General features: G+C 41.9%; 1 protein-coding gene across 1 annotated transcript in view; it reads right to left on the bottom strand.

Moving 5' to 3' along the window:
• Positions 1 to 23,498, bottom strand: part of RAPGEF4 (Rap guanine nucleotide exchange factor 4) — a 1,206,373-nt gene that overhangs the window by 592,452 nt on the left and 590,423 nt on the right. Inside the window, exon 5 of the mRNA XM_086956142.1 lies at positions 6,952 to 7,021. Coding sequence (XP_086812268.1) covers positions 6,952 to 7,021 — 70 coding nt within the window. The remainder of the gene's footprint in view (positions 1 to 6,951; positions 7,022 to 23,498) is intronic.

Below are 23,498 nucleotides of genomic sequence, written 5' to 3'. Positions count from 1 at the left end.
ACTGGAAAATGGCCTTTTCTGTTGCATCAAAGGCTTTGAATTTGCAAATCAGTTAAGTGCAATTTATTACGATTACCTAAATTGCAAATGCATTTAGGGAGTCGCAATTTGCAATTCCATAATTGTGATGCATCAAGCCTTTCCTAAATGCAAACTGTGCATTTAGGAAATGCTAATTACCATCAGCTTGAAGTTGAGGGTAATTAGCCCATGCTTTGAAAAATGCACAAAAGTGCTTTCTTTTTAAAAAGGTGTGCAGCGCACACATGCTTGTGTGCACTGCACATGTGCATACTTGTCTTTTTTGGGGGGTGCATCAGTGGGGCCTTAGGACCCCTGACACCCTTGAAATTGCATTTGCAATTTGTGATTACCAATTTGGTAATCGCAAATTGAGAATGCATTTCCATTCATTCCTATGGGCCTATAGGGCTATAGGCCCATAGGAAAGAATGGAGTGACATTACCTAATATTGATTTGCAATTTGCGAATCGCTATTAGGTAATGTTTGGGAATCACAATTTATTTATGCGACTACTACATGCATAAGGAATTGTGATTCCTAAATAGCAATTCCTTAAAAATCGCTAGTTAAGAATCGTAATTCCTTCTGTTGATGCATGTGGCAGACTGTCATTTTGAGCTCCCCTCCTGCTTTCAGTGTTCCAAATACCTATTGTAAACTTCCATACCCCAGTACTCACTTACATGAATAAGTAAGTGTTGCAAAGTGGAATATTGGGTGGTATGGCTGGGAGGCCTCACCATACAATATTCTCACACTACACAGAGATGATCCTTGGATTTAACAACAATAATCCTTAGCTCAGTCCTGTTAGTGAGGCAAAGAGCAGTCAGGCATTACTGGAGGAACATGCGTTAAGCATTTTACAGTACCATTACGATGCCTATGTAATTGTGATAACTCGAAAGAGATCCAACAATTTATAAAAATAGAGCTTAATTTTATATAAATATAAACGCCCAAACGAACTTTGTTTCATACATACAACAGGAGTTCTGTATTTTTGAAGTGTTAAAAAATAAATGTAGTAAATCTTTCAAACTGGTCCCATTGAAATGAACGGGGGAATTCACGGGTGACACTCAATCACTTGCAGAGTGAGTTCAAACAAACTCTCCTGTGGATAAGTTCATGTGGATCCCTAGACCAAGTTCTAACAGTTTGTTACTTCGTTAGATTGCCCAGGGAGTCCAGATGCAGAGCTGACTTGGCTGTCCTTGGTACCGCAGGAGAGGTCAAACTTGCAGCACTTGACAAAACCACACTTGGAGATTGAGTTCCACTCTAACCACGGAAAGTAGCGACATTTAGGGTCCTAGGACTCTTATACCTTGCTTAGCAAGTCCGGGAGCAAAGGTGGCTGGCAGCTGTCAATCACTGGGGCAGGCCACACCAAATATGCTTTACCACACACTTCCGGCTCCAACTTCAGGATGCAGGAACACAGCTGCGGGGTCACTGCCAACATCAGTAGCTGTTGCTGTGAGTTTCTCTAGGGCTGGCAATGTCACTGAAGGGGTCGATCACCCGACTGACGATTACCAAGCCTTGGCTACGGCAAATGTAGTCAATGGAGTAGTGGCATGAAACTTGTTGAAAGTTTAGCTACCACTCTGGGCTTACAGGACCCTACTTCTCTTCGGCTCACTCTTGACAGGTCCAGCGGGTCGCAATTCTGGTCACACAGCATGTCGATTTATCCAGCAGCTTGCAGGGTATTGGTCCCACCAATTCAAGGGATTCTGCTTCGGTTTCTGGCATCCACTGGATTCCCTTTTGCTGAGAGCAATGACCTTTGCCACGGACACATGTTGAACACACAGTTCCAGTATATGGTCTCTTTAGGGCACTTAAGTGTACTCTCTTTGCGTTGTGGCAGAGTCCGAAGTCCTGTTATTGTTGAAAGCATCTTATTTGTGCCTCTTCTTAGATTAAAATTCAGAACTGAAGTTCTGGTGTCAGGGAAGCCCCTCCTAGTTAAGGAAACATTAAATGCATGAGGGACAGTGACCAATGGGCTACTGGTCCCTGTAGCGAACCCGCTCCTGAGGTGACAGCATCCTGTGGGTGCATGTCACCTTTCTACACAGAGTTCTCTAATTTAGGGTCTTCCAACATGGCAGAACCCTTCCTTGACTTTACAGACCTCTTAACCCAGCCTAAAGGTGTGGCTAGCCTTTTGGAGGTGTACGCCTTCTGAATAACTCATTTTCCCATCTGTCAGGCTGGACAGGGCGGGGAGGGCTTTGTCTTCTAGTGGGAGACGAGAAATTATACTTCAAGGATGGTGAAAGCCTTTGCAGCTCACTGCCATGATGACTGTAAACACTAGCAATCCAGAAAGGGAAAAGGTGTAACCTCCTCCTGCATAGGTCTTTGTCTTCGTCCTGGGAAAGTGCTAAGAAATCCCACATGGAGGGCAGACTCTTGTCTAGGTGGCAAACTGCTTGGGAAGCCCACCAAGGCACTAGGTCCCTGTAGGCTAGGGGGCACTCACTCAGGGTGGCACCCCTGTGCATGCTAGCTCACCCTCGACACGAGAATCGTGTTGAGGGTGAAAAAGCAGTGTTTGACACCAAACATGACAATATGGTCATTCTTAATAGAGCTGGCTATCTCAAGTTTTTTCTGTAGACAGCTCATGTTACTCTATGGATCTCCAGTCACTTACCTTGCTTTACAGGGTTGCTATAGGGACATTGGATTTTGGTCAGAAGGGCACCATGAATTATGAAGGGAAGAGAGACTCAAAGAAATGCCACAAGTGTTCTCAGTAAATGAAGCATTTAGATTAAGGGGGTGGTAATAGTAGAAATAGCAAGCTGGCGCACCAGAGTGGACAGATATTTAAGTCCAAAAGCCGCCCTGACAGCATTATGAGGGCTAAAAGATTCTTAATAAATGTCTGTGGCAGACTGGCTTGCACTTGAGGCACAGATGGTGCTAAGTAAGAATGTACACACCCAGGCGACTTATGATCATAAGTCAGTAGGAAGGAGATTGAGGTAAGTTGCTCCCTTGATTTCTATTCTAATGATCTAGCAAATGTTTTCAAAGAGAAAGAAAAATGAAAGGTCATACTAAGCAGAAAGAATTTAAACTTTAAGCTTTATAATTTTCCACAAGAGTGGTTCCTTGATCCGCATTTGGTAGATTACCATGTGATCAACTATGCCAAATAAAAATATGGTGACTTCAAAATAGAATTTAAAGTTAGTAAGGTATAAAAAGATCCACTAAGGATTTTGGTGAAAGTTTCAGTTGTCAGAACAACAGTGCTGTTGCATGTACAAGGTGGGATGAAGGAGCAGTCTTAGAGCATTGTCTACTTGTGGCAACACATTACGGCAGAATTAGATATTGTTATATGGGGCAGATTGCTCAGCAACATCATGAGGGGATTTATTGATATTTGGACTACATAGAGTCATGTAATGGCAATGTAACTTTTTGTAAATGCTCCAACATGGTAGCAAAGATGGTTCAAAGTCTGAAGGGCTACATAGACTGATGCAGATATGTGACCTCTGTAGGTAGGTGATCAGAGGCAAGTAAAATGTACATATCCATTTACTGGAAATATTGATCAGGATGTTCATCAGGCAGAGTTTAGCAAAGGACAGGTTGCAGTGTTGCATTATTTTGAGAAAAGCCAATGTCTGCCATGAGGTTAAGGAAGGTGTTCTCTTCTAAAGCAGCTTGTGGACGGACTCATTCAGAGAATGTCGGTATTTTTGTTTTAACAGGTACATCGTTTTCAGACAAAATATTTACTGTGGATGAGGAATGAGATAGACGATTAACATTTCCATCACTTTAGATAGTTTTGGTTAACAAACAAGGATTTTTAAAAAAGGGTTGAAGCTGTGTGTTTCCATTTATCAATTTGTGTTCCAATTTGAGGTACAGGAAAACTGAGATCCATAACCTGCAAAGATGTGCTGCAACCAGCGACATCACCATTTTGAAGGCTTGAGATGCGGATATTAGCCCAAACAACAGGGTAGCTGGTGGTTCCTACCACAAAATGCATGTGCCTCCTGTGAGACTACAGGTCTTGAACCTGGAAATACATGTCCTGCATGTTGTGGGACATCATGGAGTCTTGTAGCTCCAGAGCTAAAACAAAATATGTGAGGGAAAGCATTTGGAACTACTCCTTTGGGAGAAAAGTTTTCAGAGTGCAAAGGTACAGAATGGGGTGGAGGCCACTATCTTTCTTGGAAACAAGTAAAATCATGAGCAGCATCCCGGCATGATCTCATTCTGTTAGACTAATTCCAAGCTACCTTGGTGCAACAGATTAAGACATTTCTGCAGCAGAAGGCAGGAATGACTGTCTGAGGTTACAGAAGGCATGGTGGTGGAATGAGAGGTGGCAGCTGTGGGAAGGGAAGTGCATAGCCTTGCCTGACAATATCAAGGACCCAGTGACCCGAGGTGATGGATTGCCAATGTGCCAAGTGAAACAAAACTCTCCCCTCTACAGGCGGCACATGCTTCCTCAAGGGTGGATCAAAGTGGCTTTACAGGTGGGGCCACAGAGGAGAAGGGAGAGTATTGTTGTAACAGCCATCAACAGTCTTTAAAGACAGCCCCTAGTAGCTTTGAAAAAACTCTTATGGCTGCTGCACTCGCTGTGAGGATCAGAATTGGCAAAAGAACATGCCCCAATTATATTCAAAGGAATGTCAATAGGATTCGCCAGGATATCCCCTAAACGTCTGTGCAGTGCATCCAGGCGCAGTGGTGGATGACGATGGAACACCCTAAGGACAGCACTGCTGAATCCACTGTATCCAGGCCAGAGTGAAGAATCTAATTGGGTGCATCCTGCGCATCATCCACAACTTTGGCAAAATGATCACCAAGATGTCTAGGAATTTGGAATGGTCATTTGCACCATCTCCCACTTCTTGATGGCCTTGGTATGCATGAGGCCACATTGTGCACACAACTTGGGGTCTTGCCGCGGCCCTTGGCACTGGAGACACAAATACTGGGAGTCCAAGAGTGAGATCTTCTTTTGGCAAGAGCAACAATGTTTAAACTCTTCAACTTCTGGTGGAAATACCACTACAAACACTGCATAAACAATACTACGAGAGAATGTTGACAAGAGAGCAACTGTAGAACTTCATCGAATGGCGAGGGAAAAAAGGAACAAACGTCTATGTATCAGGTAGTACATTGTACGACTCTGTGGTGTGATATATATGCATGGGTGGATCATGGAGCGGTTATGAAGTTGAAACACACCCTGTCAGCATAGGAGATATATGTAAAGTTTCAGAATCAAGTCTGGGACCTGAAGGAGATTCAAGAGGTGACGAATCCCCAGTTCGAGGTATCCACCAGAAAGAAAGCTATAGATAGAACTGAAAATACATTTTTGAAGTGACTACATTTTTATGGTTTCGAATTTGTAGACAAAAGGAAGAGGAAGTGTTGTTGGCATTTTTCACCTCTTGTGAGTTTCACTACAGTAACAACAATTGAAGTCCAAGCCTATTATTAGTATTCGGGCCTTAAATAAAATTAGGATTACTTTTTGTCTTACCAGGCTGTGGAGAATAGTATTTTCTTCCACATGTGATATGAAGAGTTTGTGGTTAAAGTTCTGTAAATATGTATCTCATGCAAAGGACAATACAGCAAAATATATGAGTCACGTCTTTGCATAGAAAAGGAAATTGCAGATCAGGCAGAGGGAGAGAGTGAATGGTGAACAAAGTACTGAAATACATTTAAAGAAAGAATGACAGGTGGAAAAAGGGAAATGGGTAGCAGGCACAGCTGTTAATGCAAGCTAGCAGCCTACAGATGTGGCAATATACCACGCTTGTAAGAGCCCCCTATCACTGGAAGGAGTCATATATGGATAATTTTGGGTTCCAGAAGCCTTTTTTTCCAATGTGACCAGCCTTGATTTGGTAATGCCCTGGTTTAAGTGGTATTTACACATTGGAATATTATTTGCACATCAAATATGTATTTGAATTGTATATTAAATAGGAGAACCAGAAGAAAGCACAATGCAAGTTGTGGAATTTCAGAGAAGATGGTGACTTAACAATAGCCTAAATAAGACGCAGAAAATGTAATACGAAAAGTACATGCTAAGCGATAATAAAGGATAGTTTCAACCAATTGACATTTGCTGCACACATACAAAGAACAGAAGGATTACAAATTGGAAATTGCTTCACTGCCTCTTGTTGAAGGCTGGTACGCTTTGAACATGCTAGAATGCACATAGGTTCTTGCCTGAGAACAAGATGGTGAAATGATTGCCAGGTGATATAATTATATTGTAATCAACAAGCCATGTTATATTATTTCTTAGAAACAACTGATGTAGAAAACAAATATTCCTAAGGCGTTATCATGAAAATGCACATATTGAACATGTACACAATATTAGGCGAGCTCCTTGGTCATCAATACTTATGTGATGTTATATGTATGAAATGTAAAGACCAATTGCAACTTCGGCTCTTGAAAGAATATTTGGGTTGGTATAGACTTTAATAAATATGCCATTTAGAGGACATTCTTTCACCACTAGTTTCTAAAAATAACTACTGACTCCAGGAGTCAAGATGAGTAGGTAAGGTGCAGGGGAAAACAATACACCAGAGACTCCTGATCTCAGTCTAGCTTTTGCTACAGACTGTGAACCAGGACTAGCCCTCCTCATGAATGTTGGGTGTATTATTTTTGTGTGGGATGGGAGTTGTGGGAAATATGGAGGCAGGGCCAATACAAGCAGAAACACAGAGAAACAACACTTAAGTATGGCAACACATGAAACAATTTCAGACTCGAACTAAAAGTATGACAAAAAGCTGTTTCAACTTATTGTAGTATTTTTTAAGTATATGTTTCAAACATACCAGAGTATATAAACTTCAGTTCAACTTACTTTCATTAGATCCAGTTTCCATAACACCATATGGAGGAGCCAGGAAGCCAGCCATATATTGGCGATATTTCTGAAAGACAACAATAGACAGGTAACCTAATTTAAACTTTGGGTATCATATTTGTAAATGTGTTTCTGAACAGTTTTAGAACACATAGATCAAGAAATTCCTGTCACCCTTGTATGCCATTGTTTCTACCCCAACACTGTTTCTTTTAATTATCATCGAGCACCTTCTTAATCCATATAGTTCTACACGTTACACAATTTCCTTTTTCTCTGCCCATTTACTCCTGCTCTTACATTAAGTTTAAACCACGTCACCTAGCCATGAAAATAGATTATTCGTGGTCTGGTCACAGTAGATAATACATATTCATCTGATCCATATTAACAAGAGCAGGTCATTTGGAATCTTCAGCAACAACAGAAAAGAGTGAGTGAGTGTGAGTGTGTGAGTGTCTGTCTATCTCTCAGTGCAAAAAACTGTAGTGCGACCCTTGACTGCAGATGTCTTTGGCACCAACACAGGCCATTAGCACACCCAAAACTGTTGCAGCGGTGAAGTTCCATTTGCGCCCATCTAAAAGCCACCACCCCCTTCAAGAGTGAGAAAATTGCCACAAGGTAGAATCTCTCCCTGGAGAATGTGTCTAGAGAAGTGTGGCTTCTCTAATTTGCATTGGGAATGCCCTTTGCAAATGGTGGCGCTTATCACATTGAATGTGCTGAAGATGAAATTCTAGCACTTCATTCAGTATGCTCGAAATAGAAAAAAATAAAACAATGCAGAAGCGAGGCTTGTGTTTTTCGTTCATTGAGCATATTATACAATGTGTTTGTTCATGTGTTGCTTAATTAAGCTTACAGTTTGTGTTCATTTTGTGTTGTTGTCGTTTATAATATGTAACTATAGAATGTATCGGGTCCTTTGTGGTGGTCTCCGTGTATGGGTCGTTTGTGGGCTGTATATAACTACTACGGTGAGATGCACTGCGACCTTAACAGTACTCTCGCCGGTAAATCTAGGTCACTCCATTATGCAACATCCATGCTCTTATTGCGGGTGAAAATATTTCAGCATACAAAATCGATATCAAAATAACCTCATTGACTTACAGTTAAACAAATTATACACCAGAATATACCGGATATGGGCAGGGTCTGTTTTAGCGCTGGTGATGCCCTGTCCCGTGCAACAGTATGTTTTGGTGCCCCTCCACCCATGACCTCCATCTCCATGAATTCCCTCACACACGCTCGGCAGTGTACCTCATCTCTCCATAGACTCTCTCTGACATACATTTCATTTTTATATAGCGCTAATAATAATTCACTCAGTTCTGTGTCCTGCATGGTACAGGTTCTTTGCAGCAGGGACATTACCCCGTCCCCTCCACACTATTTTATGAAGAGTAAAAACTGAACTAGACAAAATTCCATCTCTCACCAGTAGCAACATTAATCACCAGAGTTATTTTGACATTTTTATTGTTGCCTGAAAACTGGGGGACACACAAGGAAGTTCACATGCTTTTAAACCAATAGTTATTTTAAAACACAAGGCCCCCACCAAAGTCACAGCTAGGTGCGGCTGCACCAGTCACACCGCCCTAAATCCGGCCACTTCTGGCAACTGGTTAAACAGTTCACAAACCCAAGGGGACGTAAGTTGGATTGGACCGAGATCAAGTTTACAACAGAAGGGCACTTTTTGGCTACTTTGCCAGGATTTTGTTCAGGTGCTTTTTTAAAGAGGTGCAAATATTACATACAAGACAAGTCGTGCCTGTAATAAAGAGAGGTTATCGTATTGAGGACATTTGTGGAGCGATCGTAAGTTGTTCAAAGATTCAATTTCAGACGAAAAGGGCACAAAAGCAGAACTACTCTTCTCTTCCCTCGAAGGTTTACTACTAACTTCTGGTTAACTGGTGCTAGAGCTAACCAAGAAAAATTGTACTACCGGTGAAAAGAAAATAACAGTCTCTTCTTCTCTTGGGTCCCATTCAAATTGACATTCAAACGCTGGCTCTGATCTCTAAGCATCTTGTGTTATATCATGAGCATTTGCAATGCGCCCAACTCATACAGAAGAGTATCCTAGCTCTGAAAAACAAGAGTCAAGAGTGGCGTGGGGCGAGCCAGGGCCAAGACGAGGTGGAGAGCATGCCTTAATTTTTTGCAAAAAATTAAAGAACAGAGGATGAGGCTTTGATGTGCAGGAGCAGGGTGTCCGAGGCTTTGGAAAAGAGGTAGGAGAAGGCCCGACCGCAGGATCTGGTTCTGAGTATGCAAGTATGTGAGCAGTGGTGGCTGCTACTTAATGGGGGTGGCACGGCAGGGGGGAGATAAGAGAGGAGGTTGGTAAATGGAAAAAAAACACTTACCTGCAGGCTGGCCCGCTGCCACCTCTTGGTCCTCTGCCGTTCCTCCGTTGATAGCAGGGACAGGGAAGCATACAGGCTCCCAGACTCCCCTATCCAATCACAACGCTGCTTTACGGTAGCATTTTGACTAGTCTGAGCCCAAGCTGGCCGTCATGCACACTTTAGAGTGTGCACACCATTCGTCCCCCTGGCTCCTGCTCTGGCTAGCCCCACCTGCACCTAGCAGAACAGGAAAACTAAAATGATAAAAACATTGGTTATTATCATTTTAGTTTTCTTTTAAAAACTGCTTGCAGAGCCGTGGGGAGATGCTCCCCTGCCTTAGCGGATGAGTTGCCACTATGGGCAAGTAGGAGTCCAGTTGAGAGGTAGGTTGCTAGGTGGGCGAATGTTATGCAAGGCTTTGTCAGGGGTTCTCCGTTAAGCGCTCCACTGCGTTTACAGCGTGAAAAAGGGAAAAATAAAATTATAATAACAAAGTTATTATTGTTTTATTTGTCATTGCTGCGGGCTGGGTTAGGGCGGGTCTGGTGGCTCAGGGAGGAGGAGTAGTTTGTGCATACTAAGTCCACATGACTGCTTCGCCAGCCGTCTTGAGCAAGCCAAAAACAGTCATGCGCACTTTGCATGTTCCCCACCAGGCTTCAATGCACAGTCTGGTGGGGAACATGTACAGTCTCCCAGTCCCCGTCTGAGAGCTGATCCATGGTCCTCAGACCCATCAAAATGCTGCATTGCATTTTATAAATCTTGCAAAATGCAATCATTTTTTATGAGCATATGAAGGGGATATATATGTATGTGACACTACTTTTAAATTAGGAACAATGAGTCTAACTTATTTTGCAGGAAAATGGTAACGTTGAAAAATCGAATCAAAGATATAGGTGGGAGCGCAACATCAATACGACTTTCAACGTAATGGTGTCTGCACACCTTGCATCGCACATCGCACCATTAGTGTATAACACGCACTTAAACCAAGGAGCCTGATTGACAGATGTGACAAGCAGTTCGATTTAAGCTTAATTGAGAGAATTTCGCTGGGGTTAGTGTTATCTGATCTTGGTGTCAAAGGCTGGCTGACAGGGAGCATGGGACATGCGCTCTGTTACTCATGTTTTGATTGAATAACTGTCAGTGAGATGAAATGTCATTATCGCTTTACTTTCAACAAAACATTGCTTTAAAACGAAAAATTGTGTTATCTGATAGAAAGCCCTGTTAAAGTGAATACAGAATTAACTCGATGCATCATGAATACAAGATAATAAATGTAGGCAAGAAAGTGAGATCTCCACTGCAAAACCAGTATAGATTTTGAAGGGGAATATTAAAACAAACATTGGTGATGTCAATAGCATTCATGTTCAATAGCATGCAAATTTGCTTCATACTATTGTGCATTAGTTATAATAGTCCTGGCTTCTTGCTATACCTTCCTTAAAATATTGTTTTCCAGAGATTTTCATTTTTGATTTGGGTTTTTGCATCATTAGAGAAGTAGTTTTGCTTGGGTAGACATTGCTAATCCAGGCCAAAGCTTTCTGGACAACATTTAAAAAAATGTCAACTGTTTTGCAGTGCTGATGTAATATGTCAGGAACCATGAGACCTATATAGTTAATTTTGGTGTCAAAACATACGTTTGGGGGTCAAGTAGTCTTCTAAAGACAGAACATAACTCCTCAGAGCAACCCTTCTGTAATTTTCCAAAATGGCCGCTCTATAATGATGTGTTTTAGCCATCATATTGGTAATTTATTTTAATATTGTTTTTGTTTCAGATTTTCCATTGCTTCAAATTCGCAAAGTGTGTGGTAGGAGAGGATCTTTACCTCCTGACAGTGTTGCTAATTATAAAATCTGAGGACTCCTTCAACAAAGAAAAATGTGCCAAAGTAATCTAAAAGAAAAGCTAGCATCAACTGTGGCTGGATAGAAGAGAGTTTGAGATGCTGCAAAAATATTGCAAGACAAAGTTCACAAAGGATTGAAACTGATAGGTGAAGAGGATCAAATATTTTATCATTGTAGCAAGTGCCACAAGTCGTATACAATGGGAAAAAGCCTGGAAAAAATAAGTCAAAAATAGCCTAAACCAGTGAATCACAACAAGAATTTGAGACTTCTGAGAAAGTGACGACAACCAAAACCAATGCCAATCCACTTAGAAGATTGATGGCTACCCCTTGTGCACCTCCAACAACTGATCACAAAGCAGAGAGATCTTCAATGTTTTATTTGTGGTTTAGCCAGAACAAGGACCAAAAGGATTTATGAGTCAGAACAAAGTACAGAGTATGTGAGTCTCAAAGGGCAAACATGTTTTTATCTGCAGCTAGTTTCTACCAAGATTACGTTTTCAGCAGAGTAGCTGATCTAAACAGCGAGGTGAAGGTATTTGCAGTGGAATTGTATGCCTACCCGAACTGCATGCGTGCATACATTCGAAAATATGAATATACAATGAGGCAAAGTAACTGCCAGCCTTCAGTTAAGTTTGCACTCTTGAATGAAGTTTTAAAGCCACTCTTGTGTGCTGGCTACGGGTTCACACTCAGTGATATCAGAGAAATAATGGTAAAAATTGATGAAACTGTATTGACCCATAATAATGAAATTAAGATTTTTCTGGTGGGAATGTACAATGACAGAATTCGTTTTTGTCAGCTTAACAAAAAGAATGAGTCACTTAGGGTGTTCTCAGCTGATTTGATTCCTGAAGTTCTTGCTGCCAAAATGTGATCACAGAATGCAGTAAAATCAGCAGGAACCATTTTAAGAAATGTCCTGAAAGATTTAGATTTTGGACTTAATAACAAATTTTGTGATAGACCAGAGCTCCTCAAATCATGGGAGTCAGCAACAATGTCTTAATATTTTTTACATCATTGTTTAATATCAGCAAAGCAAAACTGTTACAAACTAAAGTTCTTGAGTTCAGAACAGACGCCGACAACATTGACGATGGCTTTGAAGATATACGCGAAGAAGTGGAAGACAATCTCATGAACCGACAGGCTTATGCGGTGCAAATGTACTGTCTTTTCCAAATCATGTTTTATGAATTTCATCACAGGAAAAAGAGAATTTTGCTACATATAATGACCACCCATGCAATCTATGACAAGTGCAAAAGTAGAGCTCTAATCATTTCAATGAATAGGAGTGCTCTATCAACAAGTTATAATGTATGTATGTATAATGTATGGAGCATGAACTTTTTAGCAGCTCAGGCTGTAAAATCTTGTGAATCGGATAGCACACCGCTTCCAAGTCGCTTTACCAGGAAAGGATTTACAATTGCTGCTCTTGATAATTTTGATTTTGAAGACAGCTTTTCTTTGTCTGGAACATCAAGCACACAATACTGTCATGGTGCTTTTTCAGGACTGTACCAATGAAGTAGCTGCTGGAAAACAAGCTGTGTCAGCTTTAGGCATAAACAAACAAAGCTGCAAACTTATACCGAACTGCCTTTCCCACGTATGCCGATTCACTACAAACCATCACACGTCCCAGTCTACCAGAAAGTTTCAAAGTGGCTGAGGACATGTATCTTCTTCTACCTGATGCTGTGGTCCGCAAAGCTGTTTTAACTGAATTTATCATATCACTTTTTCGGTGCAGACTGAAGGATGAAGAAAAGCCAGTTCTCCGTGAGCTGGAGTTCATGCTCCGATCTCCCAGAATACTGTCCCACTGAAGAAGGTTGAGTTTTTACTGGTAATACCATTTCCAGTCACAAACTATACAACAGTATACACAGCTCTAAAGAATTGCCAAAATATGCATGCTCAGCTTGAAGTTCAGCCTATCCTGCAATTTTCTGCGATGACAGTGTTTTCCATATTGCAGCTGAAAGTTTTATGAGCAATCCAGTAGAATTTGGTGAACTTTATCCAATGATGGAAGGTTTTCAAAGGGCAAAGGTTGTGTTGCGGTGTGCAGGAAGTTATCTCAGTTGATGTGGCATAGACAACATACTTATTGAGATTGAAATCTTTGGAAGCAAAACTGTTCAGTCAGTATTGAGCAGAAATCATTATATTTGTTAGTTACAAGGTATGCTCATCATATCCGAGTCTATAGAAACATTGTGTTAGAATGCTTTCTGGAACATAAATGTCAAATTAGGTTTTGAATATTTTTAACTCAGAAGTGAGCAAGGCACAGGGTGCACTTCATTCAAAAAACATTATGCAAAGCCAGGCATGTTCAACACACTCAGTTCAAAATCAGAAAACCTGAAAACCAAATTCATTAAGTTTGTCAAAGAATGTGAAGATAAATCAGATCTTTGCAAGTACTGGGGAAATGTTTCACACCTGATAGCTCTAGTGAAAAACGTTATGCATGCTTATTGGGAAGGTGATTGGGAGCTGCACATGAAGACTGTGGTGTCACTAATTACTGTATTTTGCAAAACCGATTGCGTAAACTACCTGAGATACAGGTATTTGGAAAAAGTGAAGAAGGCAAAAGTAGAAAAACCGTACCCCTGCAGAAAATTCATCCAAAGACATATTGTGGTGAAAGATAAAAGGGAAGGTTCAATGCTGTGGCTCCAGATATAAAACTGAAACAGACAATTCAGAGTTCACAGAAAAGCTCCAAGGGAATTGTTGGTCAGCCAGGTAAAAGTGAAAATATGTTGCTCAAAGGCAGCTGTTTACCATGAAGTTCTTTCTATTTGCAATGTTTTCAGACAAAATGACACATTCAAAATTATTGGACTATTGTGAAACTATTCCTCACCAGGAACTTGTGCGAAAAAGAGAGGGTAACGTTTTAATAAATATGTTGACAGCCTTCTTCATTTCATGCTGCAGCAAGGAAGCCCCTTTGAAATGATTGAGTCTGCGCGACTACACAATTTTGTGACCAAACAATATGCGGATAACGATATTTAGACACATCTCTTAGATATCCTGGAACATGGATCAAAACTATCAACAGAACTGAAGCAGGAGAGATTTGTATTGAAAGAGAAAAGGCTGTTTGGCATAATAAACTTCCATGCTTTAATTGCCATAGTAAGAGTTTTGTCAAACCAGCCACTACAAAACAGGTTACAAAAAACCTACATTTGCAAACAGAAAGAGAGATGGATGTAGCAAAAGAAAGGAGTGAATTTATCAAGGACAATCTGTCGCATTATTTTCTTCCAACAAACACGTTATTTGATGGAGATTCTACAATCAAACCAGTGAAGCACAAACTCGTACAAGAGCTACAAAAAAACTTTCATCCCAAGAATTTCAATTCGAAAAGGTGTCCTCATTGAAAACTGCTATATGTCACAATTGTGAATGGTCAAAATTTCATTCATGCAAAACGTAGGATAGGTTGTTCAGACTGTTCTACAGATATCAAAGTCATTGAGCACATTGCAAGAACTGCACACTGTCTTTGACAGTTATCTTGAACTATCTGTCAAAGAATGTGTGAGAATCAGATTAATGTCTACAAATGGAACAATTGACCTTGCCCGCATCAAAAATTCGACACCTATACATGTGTGACTTGATAAATTCCGGTCATCAACATCAAACACTGAATTTCCAATTATTGCAAGTAGAATGATTGTCCATGAGGAGCTGGTGCCTGCAGATTATATTCAAAAGGTACAGGCCATATAGTTTGAGAACTTAACAGCAAATTGGAGGGAGCTGAACTTCGTATTGTACCACACGTTGAGTGGGCTGTTCAAAACGCCTATCGATTCACTGTACTGTCAAACAACACAGATGTTATTATTGTGCTACCTACATTGGTTGCATTGTTCATAAGTCAAGGATTTCAGAGTTATGGCTACATTATGGAATAGGCGAGAAAAGACACTTAATCCCACTTCATATTCTGTACAAAAACTTGATCCAGAGATGCCCAGTGTTCTCATCAACTAACATAATTCTTGCGGGTGATGATACTATGATCAAAATTGGACAAAGCTTGAAGCTTTAACTGCGGAACTGTAAAGTTTCTAAACCGGTTTGCTGAGACAGAAGAAGAATGTGACTTTAAAGACGTAGAAAAATACCTTGTGCTGGTGTGGAAAACGAGTTTTGATTGTCACACATTTGACGATCTTCAGTACAGTGAGTTCAAGAGATCAGTCCCGCTAAGTGGCCTTCCACCAATGTCATATTCTGTGCATGGACACATTAACAGAGTGTTCTACTTGATCAGAAATGGTAAATGTTTTGGATCATACACATTTAGAGAAAGATCTGTGTGAATTGTATTGGAAAGATATTGATGAGGTGCTAAAATCTAAAAAAATTCTAAAGCCTCTACCAACAGAACTTACACATGTATGTACTTGCAAAACCTGTGCTACAAAAAGATGTCCCTGTCGATATGCGCTTCTCAAATGTTAAACATTCTGCAAATGTACCACGTGTTATATTTGAATAAATAGACAGGCATTCGATGGGCAGGAGGTTGCACATGGATGAGGTCATATGGGTCTTCAGTTCCATTGAGAAGTAGGGGAGAAGTAGAGCTAAAAAATGTGGATGGGGTGGCATTGTAGAAACTCAGTGTGTAACAGTTGGCCTCTCATTTGTTCTTTTTTTGTTTCAAGTATGCTTTGGACTCATGCCTTTTATTGCAGATAATGCAGATGTTATAAAGCTCCCGGACATTGTGATTTCACTAGCCAGGTCTGCCAGTGTGTTTGAGTTTACCCCTTTGAAGGTGATGTATCAAACAATATAGGGGATGCAGGCAGGCAGATGAAGCAAACGGAGTCCTTTAAAAGTACTGTGCCTTTAAAAGTAATGCTTCATTTTCAATTAAATGAGACTGAGTTAGACCTGCAATCTGGTCTTGCACAAAGGCAAGGCATGGAGACTGTGTCAGATGACCTGGCAAGGAAATCAGCGTAACATCACTATACCGATGAATCTAGACTTTCCTGTTTTCAAGGAAGCCAGTGAGGGGATTCATGTAGAAACTGAGGATCACTCACAACAAGGTAGATTCTTGGGGAAAGCCACATTTTACTGAGATAGAGAGATCTGGAAATAAAGGAACTCATCTAGATGAGCAAGGATATGTTCTTTAGGTAGGATGACAAGGATCGTTGAAAGATTCTGTCCTAGCTAGGTTAAAGGAAGAGGTGTAGAGCAGGGCTTTAGACCACAGTTCCCGTTGTCTGTCACCTTGGGTATGTTGCTGTTAATTTGGATTGTTGCACTTTCTGTGCTCCGAAAATCGCCCAAAAGTATTTCCCTGCTAAGATGTTTGCAGACGACACTCTCCTCCTCTCCAAGTCGCCGATGGGCATCCAAATAATTCTAGATGGGTGTTGCAGGTTTTGTAGTAGTAGGGGATTAGAGATTAACATCAATAAAACTAAATTCATGATCTTCAACCCCAGCAAATCTACACGCCCAAACCCACATATGAATGGAATTCCTTTGGACCAGGTCTCTGTATTTGACTATTTGGGCCTAACCCTTACTGGTAATATGACATGGGGGGCCCAGATTAAGAAATCCAACCTCAAATTGACACAAACCACAGGCAGCCTGGCTAAGTTTTTTAGAAAGACTTTTCACAAGCCAGTTAGCCCGGTTATGGAGATCTATAAAAGCCAGGCAAGGAGCACTGCCTTATATGGGGTTGAACTCTGGGGGCACTCTAATCACAGGTCCTTAGCCATTACAGAGAATAATTTCCCTAGACAACTGCTTGGGCTACCAATAAGGTCCCCCTTGGTTCCATTGCATATGGACCTAGGGGTTAGATCCATTGCTGAGGTAATTGCCTTCAGCCAACTACTCTTCTGGCGGTGCCTTTGGGCAACACCGGAACTATCTGAGTATAGACTAGAGCTTTTGGAAATCCTGAAACTCCCTGGCTCAGGGAAACTGCCATGGCTTCTATTTGTCAGGGAGAGCCTCCATGAAATAGGCCTAAAACAATTATGGGATAATCCCAACACAGCCTGTTCGAGCATATCAAGAAAGTCTCTGATTACTAGTTACTGGGACAGATTATCCACAAAACTTTATGCAGAACCCGCACATGGCACCCTTACTTCACTCTTCCTGGAAGTAAAAGACACCTACAGGCTGGAGGCATGTCTCGATGATATCAGTGACTGGTGTGGGGTTAAGAGAGGGTTTGATGGCTTTTAGGTTTGTTTCTATTTGAGGATTTGCTGATAGGAATGGTGACCCTTAATAGTCATCAGGTGTTTGTGTAGCTGTGTTTTGTGTCATTTCTTAGCTTCCTCCTGACATTACACCTGCTATCTGTGACTTCTTTGTACCTTAGACCAAGACTTGAAATTTGTATGCGTATCTACTGTCACTTGGACTGTGTGATTAACTTTGCAGTGCAGGAGGTCCATGTTGGTGTCTGGGTGAGCCAAGAGTGCTATGTAGCTGAGGTTTGTGTGGCTTGAGTGCCTATCATTTGATACTGCTTGAACTAGTTGGTGTGTTGCTTGAAGAACTTTATTTGCCCTCAGTGGGTGGGTATGGAGCAGAGCACATTAAGCATAATGGCTTAGTAGCTGGTCTAGTTCCGGTTTTGTGGACAGTGACCTTGATGTGCATTGTGAGCGTGTGGCCAGCTGCTAGATGTTGGCTGTGCACAACACATTGTGGAAATGTAATCCTCATACACTACAGAAACCTAAAAAAATGTGTTCCACAATGCCAATTCAATAAACATTGAATATATTTATAAACCAAAGTTAGATCAATCATGATGCAGCACAGTTGTACATTGTGTACACTCTGGAACTTCAAAAAGCATGTCCACAGGTTGCACTAACATGTAAAGAAAATAATTTAATTTCAGTACAAACATATGTTTGTGTCAATTTATTGTGTTTCTGAGATTGACCTTTGCAAACCAAAATTAATTAAATAAATAAAAACGTTGCCACCTCTTTTCAAATGCTGGCCTAATTTTTCTTTAAACTTTTACATATTCATGTTCCTAAAACTACATATTATTACGTTTAATTGCAATACTTTAGAGTTGTAAGAGCTAGACCTACTCCTCCATCTGAGCTGGGACAGCCCAGGTCCACTGGAATAAAGGAGGAGTGTCAGACCTTTGAAGTGAACACAGGAGGGGCTCATCTTTGAAATGTTAGTGGAAAGGGGTTGTGCAGAGGTGTATTCAAAGTGAGGCAGGGAACGGGCGATAATGCCCCTCAAGCAGGCTAAAAGTCACATATTCTATCTCTGTGGTGGTAAAAAATGTTTTGTCAATGTGTTGTAAGGGGGGGTGGAGACACTAGGAAGAGTGACAGCCACCAGGGGCCCTATCACATTTGGGGTGCACTTTCCCTGTTTCCCTGCACCACGGCGTTCCTTTCACGGGTGCGCCAGGCATAAAGAGGGAAAGTGCCCTGGCAGCAGAGCATTCTAGTGAAATATGGAGTGGCTGCTCCAAAGCTGCTCTGTGTTTGACTGTGCAGGAACACCCGTCTGCACTTTAAAGAGGGGAGAGAGATCCCCTTGCATTCATTGCACCCGCCTACAAAGAGATGTCTGAAGGGTCCATAGGACCCCCTTGAACCTCTCCAGAAGGCTACCATTAGGAGGCGCACTGACAATGCACCACCATTTTGTGGTGCACAGTCAGTGCGTCTCTTGACAGCTTCTTTACAAGATGGGGGTATTATGGCTAAGGGGACAGGACCCACTAGGGGTACAATGTGTTTTGAGGGTGTCACCAAAGGTATTTTCATCTACCTGATATTCATCATCATCATCATATAACTTTATTTCGATCACAAAGATCTAAAAAAGTACACAGCACAAGTAGCGTGAAATACGGAGTAAATAAAAGACAATTTCATGTTTTTGTTTTAAAAGAAACACATGCCTGAAGAAGATTTAAGAGAAACAAAAACAAATAAAAAGTGCAGTGCTTCATACAATACATTTGGAATGCCTAATCCAGAGTGCATACCAGAATCCGGCAAGGCCAAAAACCATTACTCTATGTGTATCAGTGCACAGAATTCTCAGCAGTAATTTCATCAATGGTATCCTCGAAGCGAGAGATACATTTGAAATTAAGGAATTCATGAGTCAAACTGCCCACAGATTTTGCCCAGTCCTTTCCAGATGATAATGCCCAGAACATCACTTTGACCCTCGCCCTCAGAATGAGAGCCATGCTTTCCGGATTGGACCAGACCTTCACCATCCCAAGCCTCCCCAATAAATCCCTTAGTGAACTGAACCAGGGGATCGAGGTTACCTGGGGGAGTTTCAGAAGGCCAGACAGAGCCTCTCGATAGGATGTGAGCTCTTCCACGGACCACAGCCTGTAATACTTGCCCAGGAATGTTCTGCAAAAACTAACCATAAGTCTCTTGGGGACTCATAACAATGACTCCAGGTGAAGTCTGCCAATAGTTTTAACTACTCCCGGAGGTTTAGATTTTACTCTTGGGCTCAGGAGTGGAGGCACCCCTTCCAGACATCCTGACAAAGTGAGTAAGTTTACCATATTCATAATGGCATCCCATTAAATTATGACGCTGTATGTAATATAGATAGGGGTATTATGGCTAAGGGTTCAGGACCCACCGGGGTACAATGTAATATTGGGGTGTCACCAAAGGTATTTTCATCTACCTGTTATTCATATTTGCAATTTAATGTGTAGTGTTTGGTAATATGTGTGTAATAAAAAGTACTTTTCCATTTCAAAATAAAAGGCACTGGCAAATTGGGGCCCAGGCCACCTCACCTGAGTAGGCATTGGACTGCTCTGCCTTGCGACCCTGAATGAGGCAAGTGCTACAATGAGGTGCTCAGTTACTAGTAGAAAAACCTGTGTGCGTGTATTACTTGTGAAGGACTCACATCCTTCACAACTAATAACCCAATTTCTTACAATGAGTTCTACCCACATAGGTGCAGTTTGAGAAGCTATAGTAAAACAAACAACTTCGAGGTAGATACCTCAGGGTTCTGAACCCACAGTGTATCACTGTAGATCAAAAAACACAACCTCAGGTTAGGTGAAGGGTTGAGAACATAGAGCCTCATTAGGATCGCGGACGGACTTGCGTCCGTCCGCGACCCCAAAGGATGAGGGAACGTCCGCATGGGCTGCGGCGTTCCCTCATGTGCGATTAGGATGTGACCGCCACCCTGGCAGTCACATCCTGGATATTTAACATTGCGGCGGGTGCTGCTTCAAGCAGCACCCGCCGCAATGTTAAAAGTGCATGTTTAACATTTACATGCACAAAGCGGCAGGCACCGCGTGGTGCCTGCCGCTTTGTGCAAGTAAATGCTGGGGGGTACCATAGGTACCCCCCATGTGCACCCCCCACCCGCCAACACTCTGGGGGCCCGCAACGGGCACCCAAAATCAAAAATACACATGCTTTTCCACAGCGGAAAAACCGCCGCGGAAAAGCATGTTTACAAATGCTTCCTAATTTGGCTGGCGGTGTCTGATAGACACTGCCAGCCAAATGAGAGCTTTTCCGCCGCGGTTGTAATCCGACTGCGGCGGAAAAGCAGCGGACAGTAACCAAGACCCACCAGCCATCGTAATGCGGCGGTGGGTCTTTGGTGAGTCCGCAGAGGATTCTCCGCCTCCTCTGGGCCGGAGGTGGCTTCCCCCGGCCCAGAGGAGGCGGAAAATCCTCCATCATAATGAGGCCCTTAATCTTTAGGTAGCCGCCAGTAGAACTGCAGGGATACCCTTTCCTCAATCTCTGCCTCTGATGACGAGGGACCTGTCTCGACTAGAAAAGTACCATTAAGTTTGCATTATTGACCTATCAAGGACTCATATTCCGATCTAGTAGCAACCTGCTGTGGCAGGAACATGCATGTTTAATACTTCAAACATTCCAGTTAAATAACAGTTTAATGCACCCATAATATAACATTTCTAAATATAAATACCCAATGAATAGAGGATATTTGGACTATGGCCAGAAGTCTAAAACACATCTTTAGCGCACAGCTTGTATCGCTGCATAATGAAAAAGAAAGTGCAATTACTGATTTTTTTTTATTACAGAGATATATAAATATAAAAATAGGATAGCATTTATTTCACCTCAAGGGGCATTTGTGACTACATTTTGAACATTTGACACATGAGAATACAAAGAGAGTAGATCAGAAATTTAACATTGGACCTGAAATTACACAATATGTCTGGAGAGACTATTTATCATGTTTGCAGGTAAATCTCACTAAAATAATTATTTTCCATCAATGACTTACTCCAGAACGAACACTTAAGAGTTTATGGACAGTTAAGGTACAATGCTACTGCTCACTGTACATGATTGCTTGTGTCAATACAATTATTGTATGATAATTTTAAAAATCCCATTCTGCGTTAGACTTGCAAGGGAGAGTTCATAAACATGTTTATGTTCATGTAGTACTGTGCAGTAATGAGAGGGCTTTATGTGAAAAGTATCCCCTTGGAGTGATGACTTTCTTGCTTATGTGCAACTACAGAGTTACACCATGATCGTGCCCCTTTGTAGTTCTGAGATTGGCTCCTTGCAAGAGCATTTTTCAGGTCTCCCCTTTGGTCGTCAAAGACCTTTTGTGAGCAAAACAGTACACAGAATGGGCTTTGGGTCAGCTCATGCTCATGGCTAAATGTCTTTCTCGTGGAATGTTATGTTATGTTATGGGGGTATTTGTATAGCGCACGGCTACTCTGAAGAGTGTCCCGGCGCAATGTTGCCCATTGGAGCATACCTTCTTTAACATTCGTTTGAGTACATGAGTTGCATTCTTCCACTAATGGCATGAGGGAACTGCCATTTTTATCACTCCATGTGAGCGAATTACCTCCCTCACTCACTCGCGTTCTCCCTTTCGGTTTTCTCCTTGCTGCTTATGGCCCTCCTCCTCTTTTCTTCGTCCACTGTCCCCCACCCACCCTTTATGCCCTCTTCACTGCTTTTACAAGTACCAGGAAGCTGCCTGCCATTACCAGGCCACACACTTCCATGCTATTCCACTGCTCCCTCAGTCCTTGCCCTACTGTTCCCAGCTTTAAATTTATTATATTTGAATAAAAAAATTGCAAAGTCTTGAAAACCCATTCTATTACTGACGTAATGGAGAAGAGTGGCTCACCGGTTAGAGGAGGCAGACCCGGACGCAGAGGTCAGACCCGGGACCAGGCTTCAATCCCCGACGCGGGAGGGTCTTGAGCTCAAAATTGTACACGGACTCGATAGTTCTCGCCTCGGTGCCTACTTGAATCATGGTTGCACACTCTGCAACTCTGGGCAATAGCTTGCTTAATCTCTACTACGGCCCCACCGCGATTGTATGCCTGGCTTTCACCTTGGAGATGCCCAGTAGGGGTATCTCGCAGGGAAAAGCCAGGACAGGTTCCCAAAGCAAGCGCCTTGAGACCTTACGGTGAAAGGCGCTATATAAGAATGTATGATTTACGATATGTAAGATATTACAACTTGCCTCTCCCCAGATATTGGAGCATCTCATTCTTCCTTACACTCCTTCCCGTCTGCTGAGAGAGATCCTGTGGACAAAATTTAGCTGTAGTCCCTCGTTTTCTAAGGAGTAGGTCCGGCGGTCGCTCTTTTAGAGTGCTTGCCCCTTAACTTTGGAACTCTCTCCCTGCCCATGTGCGTGTTCTTGATGACCTTCTGACATTCAGGAAAGCCGTAAAAACTTATATCTTCCCAAACAGATGTTAATTTTCCTTATTCTGGATTCTTTCTTTTCGCTCGGTTTGTGTTGTGTTCCTTTCCAGGCGCAGCACCGGGACGCCTCTTAGCTGGGGCAGCTGTGCGCTTAAAAATGGAGTTAACATAACATAACGTATGAGCTCAAACCCAGTTTATTAATTTACAATCCTCATCAGGCTGTGGTTTATAACTTGAGGCACTATACTGTTACCATCATTCATGCAGCTTACATTTGTATTATTATATCCACTGAAAAGTCACTCTATTTTATCTATTTCCCACCTCTGCTGTTATGTTCTTTATTCGTGTATGACTCATCCATTAATTATTTCCGTATTTGTTTGGTGAGTCACTGTATCTACCGGGGCTTGTTTACTCCCTCATGGTCTCTCAATCAGCTCCCCCACTTTACTCCACCTTCGATGACAACCCTTTTCTTTCCTTAAATTATCTTCTGTTGA

Source organism: Lissotriton vulgaris, chromosome 2_1, assembly GCF_964263255.1.
Source record: "Lissotriton vulgaris chromosome 2_1, aLisVul1.2, whole genome shotgun sequence".
In the NCBI taxonomy this organism is placed as follows: Eukaryota; Metazoa; Chordata; class Amphibia; order Caudata; family Salamandridae; genus Lissotriton; species Lissotriton vulgaris.
This window is presented reverse-complemented; position numbering and strand designations above follow the sequence as displayed.